Source organism: Hylobates moloch, unplaced genomic scaffold, assembly GCF_009828535.3.
Source record: "Hylobates moloch isolate HMO894 unplaced genomic scaffold, HMol_V3 SCAFFOLD_12, whole genome shotgun sequence".
Classification (NCBI taxonomy): Eukaryota; Metazoa; Chordata; class Mammalia; order Primates; family Hylobatidae; genus Hylobates; species Hylobates moloch.
The window spans coordinates 16,907,369-16,921,248 of NW_026652287.1; the positions used below are offsets into that span (position 1 = coordinate 16,907,369).

The window sequence follows — 13,880 nt, forward strand, 5'->3', positions numbered from 1 at the left end:
AAAAAAAAAAAAAAAAAGCAGTGAATCCCATCCATGCCTGCAGAGGGCTTTGGTTCTTGAGGGCTTCAGCTGTGTTTCCCCGTGCCTCTGGCTGCACTGAAGATTGGCTTTCTCTTTATGCATTCTGTATTTTGTGAAAATATTTTTACAATTAGCATTTAAAGAGTTTTTAAAAGTTTTTATTTAAGTTCCATTTTTTCCTACTCATCATATAAACAAAACATTGATATTTGCAAATAAAAGTAATATAATAATTAAGAAACTTTTGCAGCTGTCTTATGAAAATCCTTGGAAACAGATTTCCATGGTTTTAAAAAGTCGCACCTATCCGTTTTTCCACTTTTAAACAATTCTTCCATTAAACTTTTTTATATAGAGTAATCCATTTCCCCTTTATTATTTTTGATACTAAATTATCAATTATTTTCTCTAATCTAGTAGAAGAATATCTTTCCTCCTGACTCCTAAGTCAAGTGTTTTAGAATCTACTACAGCTAATAACATCGTTTTTCTGAATATAACTGAGGCTCGAGGTGATGGTGAGGAAGAGGAGGGTGCTAGCCCCCTTATCTTCTCTGTTTCTTCTCACTTCTCTTCCAGTGCTGGACATCAGCATGCTCTCCTCCCAGGATGTGGTTCGTATGCTGTTGTCCCTGCAGCCCTTTCTCCAAGATGCCATCCAAAAGAAGCGCACGGGCAGGACCTGGGAGAACATCCAGCATGTGCAGGGACCACTCACTTGGCAGCAGTTCCATAAAATGGCAGGACGGGGAACCTACGGTAGGGTCTTTGTCCTGTTTAAAATTCCTTCTGAATTCAGTGCTGTTCAGTGAAGAGCAGCATTAGTTACTGTCAAGTCGTTGCTTCACTAACAAAATAGGGGAGTCTTTTTCTTTGACCATTAAGTTTTATAATCTCTTTGTTTTCCTAAAGTTACTTTTGGAGTCAAGTTTCTTAACACCTTTGGCATAATCCGGGTCAATGAGGAAGCTAATCCCTAAAAAGTGCATTTCTTAGATTCTCCTCATCTTCCCAATCCTCATTGCATTTTCATCTGGATGGACTTCTGGGCCAGTTCTGTCTACTTCATCATAGTCAGGATTATAATGCTTATCTTGAAGGAAATGAGGTAGTGCTGCTTGGAAAGTTAATTTTAACTTGTTCTAGTCTGCCCTCTGATCTTACTGAACCTTTTTAAACAAATTCTGACTTAATTAAGAGTCCTCATCAGTGACCATTTAATTATATGATTTGAAAAATACTTTTAAGAATGTCTTGTCAACATGGAGTGACATTTCAGATGCCAGAATTAAGACCAGTGCACCAGGAATTTCAAAATTGTAAGGTTGTGGGAAAAACTCTCTAGCACCTTTCTAAGCTACAATGTCATTTTAGGTTCAGAAGAATCTCCTGAGCCGTTGCCCATCCCCACTCTGCTGGTAGGCTATGACAAGGATTTCCTCACCATCTCGCCATTCTCCTTGCCATTTTGGGAGAGGCTCTTGTTGGACCCATATGGGGGCCACCGTGATGTTGCCTATATTGTGGTGTGTCCAGAAAATGAGGCCTTGCTCGAAGGAGCCAAAACTTTCTTCAGGGACTTGAGTGCTGTATATGAGGTGAGGAGGTTACTGTGAAAATTGCTTTTTATGTCTTGGATACTCTGATTGTTTCTAGTGATGACTAAATTTCAAGACAAATGTCTTGAAAATAAATCTCAAAGAAAATTTGCAAACAGGAGGATGAGGAAGAGAATTAAATTGACCAATTTTTCTGGAAGCAAATTGCTTTCCCATCTTGGCTTTATATTTGTTAGATTTAGAAAACATTCCCCTCCCATTCTTACCACACGTCTTAAAATCCCATCAGTTCTCTCTTCTCCATTTATGTGCCAAAAGTTGAAGAATATTGCTCACCTGGGGAAAGTGTGGCTATGTAGAAGATGAGCTTTACAAAAAGAGCACATCTACTCTTTTTATTTATTTATTGGATGGGTTGAAGGATAGGGTGAGTAGGTGAGAGTTCCTGACAACAGTATAAAAATGGTTGTTTTGAAAATTTCTGAATTGAAACATAAGTTTAATGAATCATGTCCCTGTTGTGTTTTAACATGACATCTTAATACTGAAACTTTGATACTGATTAAAAATATAATTCCTATAATAATGTAAAAACCAGGCAGATAATTTTACATCTTTAGTATGCGAATTCCTGTTGCTTTAAAAAAAATACAATCATGTCTGTCTTTGAAGAATAAGTGCCACATTTCTTATGCCAAAGTATATATGCACTAAGTTCTTTGTATCTGATACATCTAATGTCTTTGTATTCAGCAAAATGAAATTAATATCTGTAAAATATTTAGAACTATGATAGGCATGTAAACATTATGAAAGTGGTTTTAGATAAGATTCCAAGCTGAATTGCAAAATATTCCAAAATGGGACATTCATAATCTGTAAATGTATGAGTAGGCATGGAATAGTAAATTTACGTTGTTGCTACAAAGAAATGAGGAGATGCTAATATGATGTAATGACATCAATTAAGTCACTGCCTTGGATACATTCATTTCTGAACAGTGTCTGGTCAGGGGATATATAATACTATTAAATCATAATTAACAGAAAATTTGTGTAAGCAGTTTTAAAGCCCAGCCATTCCTTTGAATGGAACCTTCAACATAAGTTGCAAAATGTAAAAAGCATTGCCAGATCTTTTTAAGAGGGTACAGACAGACACTCTTTTAAATTTTTCTTAATGACTTCACTAGGGTTGCTTATTCGGCAGTAATTCATACCTCCTTAAGAAGAATATACACTAGAGGATTTTGTCGGGGCTTAGTAAGCCTTCACTTCATCTACTCTAGTAAGGGATAATAATATGGGCTCTCCTGCTGGTGAACAGGTAGTTTACTTTTTGCAGGTTTATTATATTCCCTGCCATAAGCACCCATTTAGCGTCATGGAGATTAATAGCAGAATCTCCTTGTCCTATTTACTTTAAAAAGAAAAAAGCAATCAGCGTACTCACTGCTTCAGTGGCCCCTGCTATTGGTGATCTCCAAATGTCTGTAACAGAACAGATGGCCCATAAAATTTTAATGTTATCTTATGGGAAAACATTATGAGTAGGGATTACTTAGGAGATTTTAGTGGACATATGTCTCAGTCAGCCACAGTAGGCAGGAATCTGCTATTTCTTTGTCTGTTAGCAATCAGGTAGTGTTCAGCAGCCTCCTCTTGTACAGGAGGAATTGGCTTGAGTGAAGAAAGCATTTTTTTTTTAGAGAGCCTAGTCCAAGTTTTAGAGAGACAGATAGCAATTTAAGGGTACATTACAATTTAAGGGTACAATTACAATAAGTTGGTCCCTGAAAGGACCAACTTATAATGTTGGTTTGATTGCATGTGATAACCCTAAAAGAAAAAGGAAAATGCTTCCATATGTATGTTAAAGAATCTCCCTTGCTAACCATTGGTACTGAATGAAGGAATGGCTCCCGTTATAACTAATGATCTTGTCTATGATATCAGATGTGTAGGCTTGGGCAGCACAAGCCCATCTGCAAAGTGCTACGTGACGGGATCATGCGCGTGGGAAAAACCGTGGCACAGAAGCTGACAGATGAGCTTGTGAGTGAGTGGTTTAACCAGCCTTGGAGCGGCGAGGAGAATGACAATCATTCCAGACTCAAACTTTATGCGCAAGTTTGCCGCCATCACCTAGGTAAATGGGAATTTATTTGGCAAAGTAGAATTGGAGAAGTAAAATAGCAAATCTGTCCCATCTTTTATAGATGCAACATTATATTTCTTTTGTCTCAAGTAATGCTGTATTTGTTAAGGTCCAGTTTGGTGTTCTGGGCAGTTTAATGCTAATTTCTATATGGACATACATTTTTTAAAAACTATTCAAAGTTGCCTAATCATGTCTAATTACTCCACATTTTGAAAACTTAGCAGCATGACTTGGTATTAGTTGCTTAGTTTTAACCCATATTCTGAAGAGAATCTTAGAAGCTTGTAAACCTAGGAGCATAATGTCCCATGATGACTGTGGAATATATAGCTTCTCATTTTTTAGGGCAGGCACATGGAATCAGCCTGAAAGGAGACTATCATAAGTGATTGATTTTCTCTTTTCAAACAAGCCTCTTCTGTAGAATTTATAAGTTGCTCCACGTGCATCTCCATGTTTGCAGAATACATAAGCATGACTGTGGAGATAGTATTTTGGGTATTGTAATCAGAGAATTGCAGCCTGAAAGCATAATATTTTTACAAGTGACCATTCTAGATTCTGGTTCAGTCTGACACTGCGGAATATCACTAAAGTCACCTCTTTGCATGTATTCTTTCAGCACCTTATTTAGCCACTCTGCAGCTTGATAGCAGCCTGTTGATACCACCTAAATACCAGACCCCACCAGCAGCAGCACAGGGACAAGCTACGCCAGGGATTGCTGGGCCCTTAGCTCCAAATGGATCAGCAGCTCCCCCAGCTGGCAGTGCATTTAACCCCACCTCGAATAGTAGTTCTACAAATCCTGCAGCAAGTAGTTCTGCATCTGGTTCCTCTGTGCCACCGGTCTCATCATCTGCCTCTGCTCCTGGTATTAGCCAGATAAGCACTACCTCTTCTTCAGGATTCAGTGGTAGTGTTGGAGGGCAGAACCCCAGCACTGGGGGCATTTCTACGGATAGAACGCAAGGGAACATAGGCTGTGGCGGAGACACTGACCCTGGGCAGAGCTCTTCTCAGCCCTCACAGGATGGACAAGAGAGGTATGTTACTCATTAATTGAGACGAGTGGCTTCAGCTCAGACCCTTTCTCTCTTCTGTACCTTTTCTCCCTTGACCTCATGATTCTCTGAATCCTATGAAGTCCTCTATTTCTCTTCTCAAAAGAAAGGGGCAATGGTTGATCTAAAGCTACAGTGTTAAAAATTTGAGACTTCTTATAAATTATTATGAATTATAAACTTTATTATTAAACTTACTATCAACTTAATTAGTAACAACTTTGTACAACATAACCACAGAAAAGAAAGGGGAGTTGAAAAAGGGATCTCCCATTTTAGAGGAGTACATTGCCATTTTCCATCTGCCCTCGATGCTCTCTGGCTTGGTTTGCCTGTATTTTGGTAAGGTGATACCTGTTACTCTTACATTTAATCTGTAAACATTCTTTAGGAAGCCTGTGTGCTCTGAATTGAGCACTTTTGGTTTTCATATTCGTGTAATTTATATTTATTTTGTGCATCTCACAAGTGACTCTCTCTCCAGTGTTACAGAAAGGGAGAGAATAGGAATTCCCACGGAACCTGACTCTGCAGACAGCCATGCCCACCCTCCAGCTGTTGTCATTTACATGGTGGACCCGTTCACGTACTCTGCAGAGGAGGACTCCACTTCTGGGAACTTTTGGCTGTTGAGCTTGATGCGCTGCTACACAGAGATGCTGGATAATTTACCTGAGCATATGAGAAATTCTTTCATTCTCCAGGTTACTGTTTGCAAGTTTATTATTTACTTTTGATGTTATTTTTGTTGTTATGAAAATAAATACAGGCCTATGATTTTTCTTAAAAAATGGAAGTACAGGTTAATTATCCCCTAACCAAAATACTAGGGACCAGAGTGTTTTGGATTTCCAATTTTGGAATATTTGCATATATATAATGGGAGACCTTTGCAGTGGGCCCAAGTCTAAACACAAAATTTATTTATGTTTCATATACACCTTATACATATAATCTGAAGGTAATTTTATACAATATTTTTAATAATTTTGTGCTTTATACAAAGTTTTGATTAAATTTTGACTGCAATACTTCACATGAGGTCTGATAATGGAATTTTCCACTTGTGGCATTTTATTGGCATTCCAAAAGTTTTGGGTTTTGGCGCATTTTGGATTTCGGATTTTTTGATTAGGGATATTCAACCTGTACGTGAAAGTATAAAAGAAAAAATAGTCATAATTCCGTCTTTTACATTCAACCACCATTACCATTTTGGTGTATTTCTAGCTTGTTACTCTATTTTTGTTTACACAGTTGAGATCATACTTTTAATATAACTTATTTTCTACCTAATGTTATTCATAAATTTTCATATTATTTAAATTCTTACAAGCAACATTTTTAATGACTGCATATTTTCCATAGTCATTCCTATATCTCCACTTCTGTACTGTTATAAATAAAGCCATAGGACACGTTTATGTATAATCTTATTTTTCACATTTCAGGTCATTTTTTAGCATGGATTCTTAGATGCTGACAAATATTGCCAAATTCCATTCCAAAAGAGGTTACACTTACTTTCCTTTCATCAGTGAATGAGTATGCTTATTTTCACTGCAACTTTGACAGCTTTATAGTGTAATGATTTTTTTAAAAATTCCATATAGATGAAAAACAATGCTTCATATGTTTGGGTTTCGTTTTAATGTCACTTTAACTGAAGCTATCTTGTAAAATTAAAAGATTGAAATTAAAGTTATCAGAGTACATTGCTGATAGTTTTCCATTGTTGTGAAGTCTGTATCCTAAATGATTAGGTAATAATTCCAAAAAATGCCACACACACTGTGTAATTATAAAAAGGAGAAATATAATAAAATTTTGGGGCCATGGTAATACCTGTAATAAACTGAGATCTTACCTCTAAAATGGGAACATGGTAGTTTCTAAGTGACAGTATAACTTGACCAACATAATCGTACATCTTTCGAAATTGCTGATGATAGAGAATTTTATGTCAGTGGAAGGAATTAGGATTTAATTATATTATGTGTGGCACTGATACATTTTAAGGCTGAGGTTACCTCTCCCCATTGTGGTAAGGAATTCATGCCGTTTCCTTTTTTCAGTTTGCTTGTTAGTGCGTTAGATCTCAGTTTCTAGGTTTTTGTTTTTTGTTTTTTTTGTATTTGTGTCTTTAGATTGTGCCTTGCCAGTACATGCTGCAGACAATGAAGGATGAGCAAGTTTTCTACATTCAATACTTGAAGTCCATGGCATTTTCAGTGTACTGCCAGTGCAGGCGACCACTGCCTACACAGATCCACATTAAATCCCTCACGGGATTTGGGCCTGCAGCCAGCATTGAGATGACCCTCAAGAACCCCGAGGTAGGTATTGGCAGGACAGAAATTTTAGAAAATTTATACTAAAATGCAAGCTAGAAGAGGTATTTTATCTAACCCAGAGATTGGCTGGTTGCTTAGTTGGTCTTTTACCTTGATATGAGAGTTGCTAGGCTGGATATGGTGGCTCACACCTGTAGTCTTAGCACATTCGGAGGCTGAGGTGGGAGGATTGCTTAAGCCTAGGAGTTTGAGACCACCGTGGGCAACATAGCAAGACCCTGTCTCTACAAGTTTTCTTTTAAAAATTAGCCAGGTGTGATGTGTGCCAGTAGTCCTGGCTGTTTGGGAGGCTGAGGCGGAAGGATCACTTGAGCCCAGGAGTTTGAGATGGCAGTGAGTTGTGATCACATAACCACTTCCGCCTGGAGAGCAAGACCCTGTCTCGGGGGAATAAAAAGGAGTTGGCAGGTTTATTTAACTCTTAGGTTTAAATAGAGGAGATACTTCTCTGAACTTTAAAAAATTTTTGAGAAGAGAGGCAAGCAAATTCTTACTGGTTTTTTTTTTTTTTGGTTTTTTTTTTACATAGGACTTTAGGCAATAATAAATGTATCCCTTTTAGTTTTTAATGTTTGAATTTCCTAAATTTATTTTCTTTATTTTTCTAAGCTAATCTGTGTGTTAGATCAGAAATCCTTTGCGTTTTCCAGCTCTGGTCTGTATCCTGGGACAGCAGTTGTAGTTGTGTTTACTCTGCAGGGGTCCCTCATTTTGTGATGCACCTACTTACAGGAAGTTGATTTCTCCTTTCCTTGCCTCAGTGCTTCCGTATATAAATGGATGCATTTTCACTCCATCTTTTAAAACCTGCTTCCTACGGATATGTGTGGATCTCAAAGGGAATTTTACAACACCAGAGCTAAACATGTTTTAAACAAAAGTTTTACACTTCCTTTGTTTTTCTGATCTCTTTATCTTGAAGATAGGTATGAAAAGCAATGTTCAGAATTTTCAAAGCCTTCAAAAATCAGTTCCCACCATTTTATTGCATGAAAAGTATCCCATTAGTAAAAGCCAGCAAGCACCTCTTTACCATAAGACAGCTCCTTAAAACACCAATTGCTATTTTTAGTTGGTAATGTTGTTCTGAACAACTCTATGAAATGCTTGCACTTTTATAAGTAAAATGCTTGGAAGTGAAAAATGATGCAAGTAGCTAACACTGTGTTTGTTGTAACTTGGTGCAGGTCAGCTTAGTCCCAAGGGAGAAAAGCTGCTCAGCCGATGACCTACATTCACTCCAGTGTTATATAAAATTTCTATTTTAGGCAGTTTTAGTTTATTCTTTGAGTTTGAATTTTTCACTTCTACGAGCAATTCATCTCTTTTCTCTATTAAATTTTTCTAGAATTTCAAAAATAAATGTCTCTACTTGTTTTTTATTTTGTTTCCAGAAATTATGAATTATTGCCTTTCTAAAGGTTATTATGCTTAGGCAGAACACCATTAGGAGCTCATAAGATAAAGTGAGGTTTAGATTAAAATAAATGGCAAAAAGACTTCGAGTAATATCCTTTTTCTCCATTTTGCTTGGAACAGGAAGAGAGAAATGATTTTACTTTATTAAAAACAAAAGAACCAAATGTTATAAATATTTGCTGAAGTTTATACATTTTAATCTGCATTAAGGTGATGGTTAGTTGGTCAATGCTGCCTCTGCCTCAGTCTGCAGCTAGAACATTGTGTTTTCATTTGGTAAATATAGTTGAGCATCTACAGTGTGCCAGGTGCTGTATTAGGTGCTAAGGATGCAGGGGTGAACAAAACAGGCCCCTGCCTCCATGCAATTCTCATTCTCTGGGTGACACAGTTTTATGCAAGTTATCACATGTGAAAGAATTTATAGTTTTTATTATGCAAGTTTTCAAATAAATCCAATTGCTATTATCTTTTGTTTTTCATGGAATATCTCGCATCTCAGAACACAGTTTGGGAATCATATTTTATTTAGTGTTTTCAGACACTATCTATTATATCTAAGATATTTCACATTTAGCCTTTTGTTTTATAAAAAACTCCAGGCAAACCCAGCTGGACTTTTCTTTTTTTAGTAACAGCTTTATTGAGATACAATTCACATACCATGAAATTCTTTTTAAAAATTTTACAGTTCAGGCCGGGCGCGGTGGCTCATGCCTGCAATCCCAACACTTTGGGAGGCTGAGGTGGGCGGGTCACCTGAGGTCAGGAGTTCGAAACCAGCTTGGCCAACATGGCAAAATCCCATCTCCACTAAAAATAAAAAAATTAGCCAGGCATGGTGGCGGATGCCTATAATCCCAGCTACTCGGGAAGCTGAGGCGGGAGAATTGCTTGAATCCAGGAGGTGGAGGTTATAGTGAGCCAAGATCATGCCACTGCACTCCAGTCTCGGCAACAGAGTGAGACTGTTTTCAAAAAAAAGAAAAAAAATTGTACAGTTCAGTGGTTTTTAGTACTTCTACAGAGTTGTACAGTCTTCACTACTGTCTAATTTTAGAACATTTTCATCAACCCTCAAAGAAACACAGTATTCATTAGCACACACTACTCATTCCCCACTCCAGTCCTTGACAACTGCTGGTCTACTTGCTGTCTCTATAGAGTTGCCTGTTCTGGACATTTCGTATAGATGGAATCATACAATATATGATTTTTTTTTTCTTTCTTAGACAGGGTCTCATTATATTGCTCACGCTGGTCTTGAACTCCTGGCCTCAAGCAGTCCTCCCCCCAATTTTTTTATTTTTATTTTTGAGACAAGGTCTCGCTCTGTCACCCAGGGTGGTATGCAGTGGCAAGATCACGGTTACTTGTAGCTTCAACCTCCCTGGGCTCCAGTGATCCTCCTGCCTGAGCCACTCGATTAGCTGGGACTACAGGCATGTGCCACCATGCCTCGCTAAATTTTTTTAATTTTTTGATAGGGGTTTTGCCATGTTGCCCAGGCTGGTCTTGAGCTCCTTGGCTCAAGCATTCTGCCCAACTCAGCCTCCCAAAGTGCTGGGATTATAGGCGTGAACCACCTCGCCTGGCCATATGCGATCTTTTATGTCTGGCTTCTTCCATTTAGCATAATGATTTTGAGGTTCATCTATGTCATAACATGTACCAGTACTTCATTTCTTTTCCTGGCTAAATAATATTTCATCGTATGGCTGTACCACATTTTGTGTATCCATTCATTAGTTGATGGACATTTAGGTTGTTTCCACTTTTTGGCACTTGTGAATAATGCTGCTATGAATATTTATGTACAAGGTTTTTGTGTGGACATAATATTTCTTTCTCTTGATAAATACCTAAGAGTGCAGTTGCTGGTCATATGGAGAGTGAATTGATGAGTGTTAGATTAGCTTTGCAACTTTGAGCAAGTCATTGAATATTTCTCAGCCTGAGTTTTGAATCCCTATGATGAATGAATGAGTTGGGTTATATTATTTTCAAAGTCTCTTTTAGCTTTAAAATTCTGTCATTCTGTTACTACCGTGCCTAATGCTGTGTAGTTCAGGAGTCTGCAACTATGGCTTTGGGCTGAATCTGGCCTGCAGCCTGTACTTGAATGACCAGCTAGGTAAGAATGATTATTACTTTTGTGTTTTTGAGACAGGGTCTCACTCTGTCGCCCAGGCTGAAGTGCAGTGGCATGAACCTGGGTCACTGCAGCCTCGACCTTCCAGGCTCAGGCAGTCAGCCTCCCAAGTAGCTGGGACTACAGGCATGCACCATCATGCCTGGCTAATTTTATTTCATTTTTTGTAGAGAGGGAGTCTCACTGTGTTGGCCAGGCTGGGCTCCAACTCCTGGGCTCCAGTGATCCTCCCACTTCAACCTCCCAAAGTGTTGGGATTACAGGCGTGAGCCAACACACTTAGCCAGTGAGTACATTTTTACAAAAAGGAGAATGTGTGACAGCCATAAAAATCTAAACTTTATTCTCTGGTTTTCTTTTTTCTAGAAGTTAGCTGACCCCTGTTGTAGTTTATTAAGTAGTAAGATGTGTATTATGATAGCTGTAAAAAATATGACAATTAAAACATTTTTCACAGTTAATCTAAAATATTTATATTTGGTAACAGCTGTTGATTTGATTTCTAAAATTACATACACAGACGCACATATTAAACTATATATGTACTCAGAAGTACTCAATCATAAATGTAACTGCTTAATGAATTTTCAGTTATTAAAAAATATCATTTAACAAGTGCAAGAAGCAAATACATAACCGGTATCCAGAGCCCCTCTTGTCGCCTTTCCAATCCCTTAAAGATAGTCACTATTCTGACTTCTGACAGTGTAGTTTTGCCTGTCTTTGACCTTGATATAAATTGAATCATCTACTTTATATTCTTTCACATTCGGCTTCTTTTATTCATTGTTGAGATTCATCTGTTTCGTTGCTTATAGTTTTTTCATTCGCATTGCTGTTTAATATTCTGATTCTGTTAACTATATCACAATTTATTATCTCTTTCACTGTTGATGAGTATGTAGATAACTTTCTGTTTGGAGCTACTGTGATTAATACTATTGTGAATATTCTTAGACCTATTTTTTTGGTAAACATATGTGCATTTTGTTGGTTCAAAGGGAATATATGTTTGTTCAGCTTAAGCAGCAATGTATAAAAATTATTGTTGCTCCATATTCTCACCAATATTTTCTCATTTTTTATTTTCGACATTCTGGTGGTTGTATAGCATTATCTCATTGTGGTTTCAATTTCCCACTTGCCTAACAACTAATGAAGTTGGGCTAATGTACTTTCTAAAATAGTAATTTCTTTTAATAAGGAAGTACTGGCGTGATTGAGTTTCCCAGCTTACATGATTTAAACAATCATTTTGTTATGTGTCCTCAGTACTATTTATGTGTCTCTAGAACTGGAGAGAGAGAGAGAAACAATTTATCACCATTACTCCCTGTGGGTCCCCTCAGTGTCGTTCTGGATTTTGTTGTAATCATTAAGTTGTATGGCTTTGTACTGATCATTGATTTTGGTTTTGATTTCAGCGGCCCAGCCCAATCCAGCTTTACTCCCCTCCCTTTATATTGGCCCCAATCAAAGACAAGCAGACAGAGCTGGGAGAGACGTTTGGTGAGGCGAGCCAGAAATACAATGTGCTCTTCGTGGGCTATTGTCTGTCTCACGACCAGCGCTGGCTTTTGGCTTCCTGCACTGACCTCCATGGGGAATTATTAGAGACCTGCGTTGTAAATATTGCTTTACCAAACAGGTGAGAAGACTTGATGTTTGTGGTGCATGTAAATTAATGCTGTACTGTTCCTCAAATATGAATATTTCCAGTTTTCTATGTAAATGAAGTGGATACAGCATGGATAGGTTCTTTGGAATTTCTAGTGTTTGTCTTATAAGTGATAAATAACTCTGATTTATCTAGGGACCCCATCCCCTTCCCCATTTGTTTATTTGCTAGGTCACGGAGGAGTAAAGTATCTGCACGTAAAATTGGACTACAGAAGTTATGGGAGTGGTGCATAGGGATTGTCCAAATGACATCTCTACCCTGGAGAGTTGTAATCGGGCGACTTGGGCGTCTTGGCCATGGGGAGCTTAAAGGTGAGAAATTTTTGAAGTATTTGCAGAAAACAGAGGAAAAGGGCTGAGCTGATGTCATTAACTGAGCTAAGGGAGAAAATGTTTAAATTTGTAGTAAGAATTAAACAGATTCTATTTTATGATTCTTTTATATGTACAGGATAAACCAGTTTTAAACTCTTCTTTGGCAACAAAATAAATATCCAAATAAAATCTTAAATTTTGAGCCCCAATATATAAAACAAAGAGGGTTTTATTAATATAAAAATGATAGTAAATTCACATTTCGAACATTTATTTATATATTGAATCAGGGAGAAGAACTAGTCAGTTTTAAGACAAAAATTTTATGTCAGTGATTATAGGTGACAGTTGAAGTCATATAAAAACAGCCTTCAATTTGTTTGGTGGTTGGTGATGAGTTTTGTGTTTCTTTAGTTTTTTTGGTGGCACAACAGCAAAGAAATCCTGTTTCATGAGGACAAGTAGTTGCCAGTAGAAGCAGTCTTTATTCACATCGCCACTGTCTGATGTTCTTCAGCCTGGAAGCTTACAAGAGCAGATTTTTGAAGTTCAGTCCCCAACTACCACTGCTTATATTCTTTGTCATAAATGTAACAGTCAGTTAGGAAGCACTTTAACTGTAACACAACACAACTGACCACCAGCAGCTGCCTTCCCTGGTGCTGAGCCCAGCCCATTTACTATCCCAGTGTAGCTACTTGTGCAGTTTTGTGTGAGTAGTATGAATAAGCCTAGATTATTTTTAAAGCCTTATTAATTAATGACACATTTGTAAGAAGTTCAATATATGCATTCAGATGGGAGAAGTTTTTTTCCTAAGATCTGCACAAAAGAAAGACTTAATGTCACAGATTAGCTTGGTGGCTTCCTAGGTGCAAATACATTAGAGCAGAGTCAGCAAAGTTTCTTTGTAAATGGCCAGATAGTAAATATTTTCAGCTTTGCAGGCCAGATGGTTGCTGTTGTGACTATTCAGTTCTGCCGTTGTAACGTCAAAGCGGCTCTAGACAAGTGTGGATGGCTGTGTTTTAATAAAACTTTATTTACAAAAACAAATGGGAGGCAGGATTTGGCCTGTGGATCATAGTTTGCTGATCCCTGCATTAGACCATGTACATTTTTTTAATAGGAAATTCACGTCAGGTATTTGTAGAA

At 37.6% G+C, this 13,880-nt stretch overlaps 1 protein-coding gene across 3 annotated transcripts in view; it reads left to right on the plus strand.

Annotated features, from left to right (window-relative positions):
- The window catches only part of MED13L (mediator complex subunit 13L), a 324,575-nt gene that overhangs the window by 295,483 nt on the left and 15,212 nt on the right, over positions 1-13,880 (plus strand). For all 3 annotated transcript variants that reach the window (XM_032168588.1, XM_058424877.1, XM_058424878.1), the window contains 8 exons: positions 601-780; positions 1,396-1,619; positions 3,537-3,729; positions 4,364-4,787; positions 5,290-5,509; positions 6,953-7,141; positions 12,155-12,378; positions 12,580-12,722. In XM_032168588.1, coding sequence (XP_032024479.1) covers positions 601-780; positions 1,396-1,619; positions 3,537-3,729; positions 4,364-4,787; positions 5,290-5,509; positions 6,953-7,141; positions 12,155-12,378; positions 12,580-12,722 — 1,797 coding nt within the window. The remainder of the gene's footprint in view (positions 1-600; positions 781-1,395; positions 1,620-3,536; positions 3,730-4,363; positions 4,788-5,289; positions 5,510-6,952; positions 7,142-12,154; positions 12,379-12,579; positions 12,723-13,880) is intronic.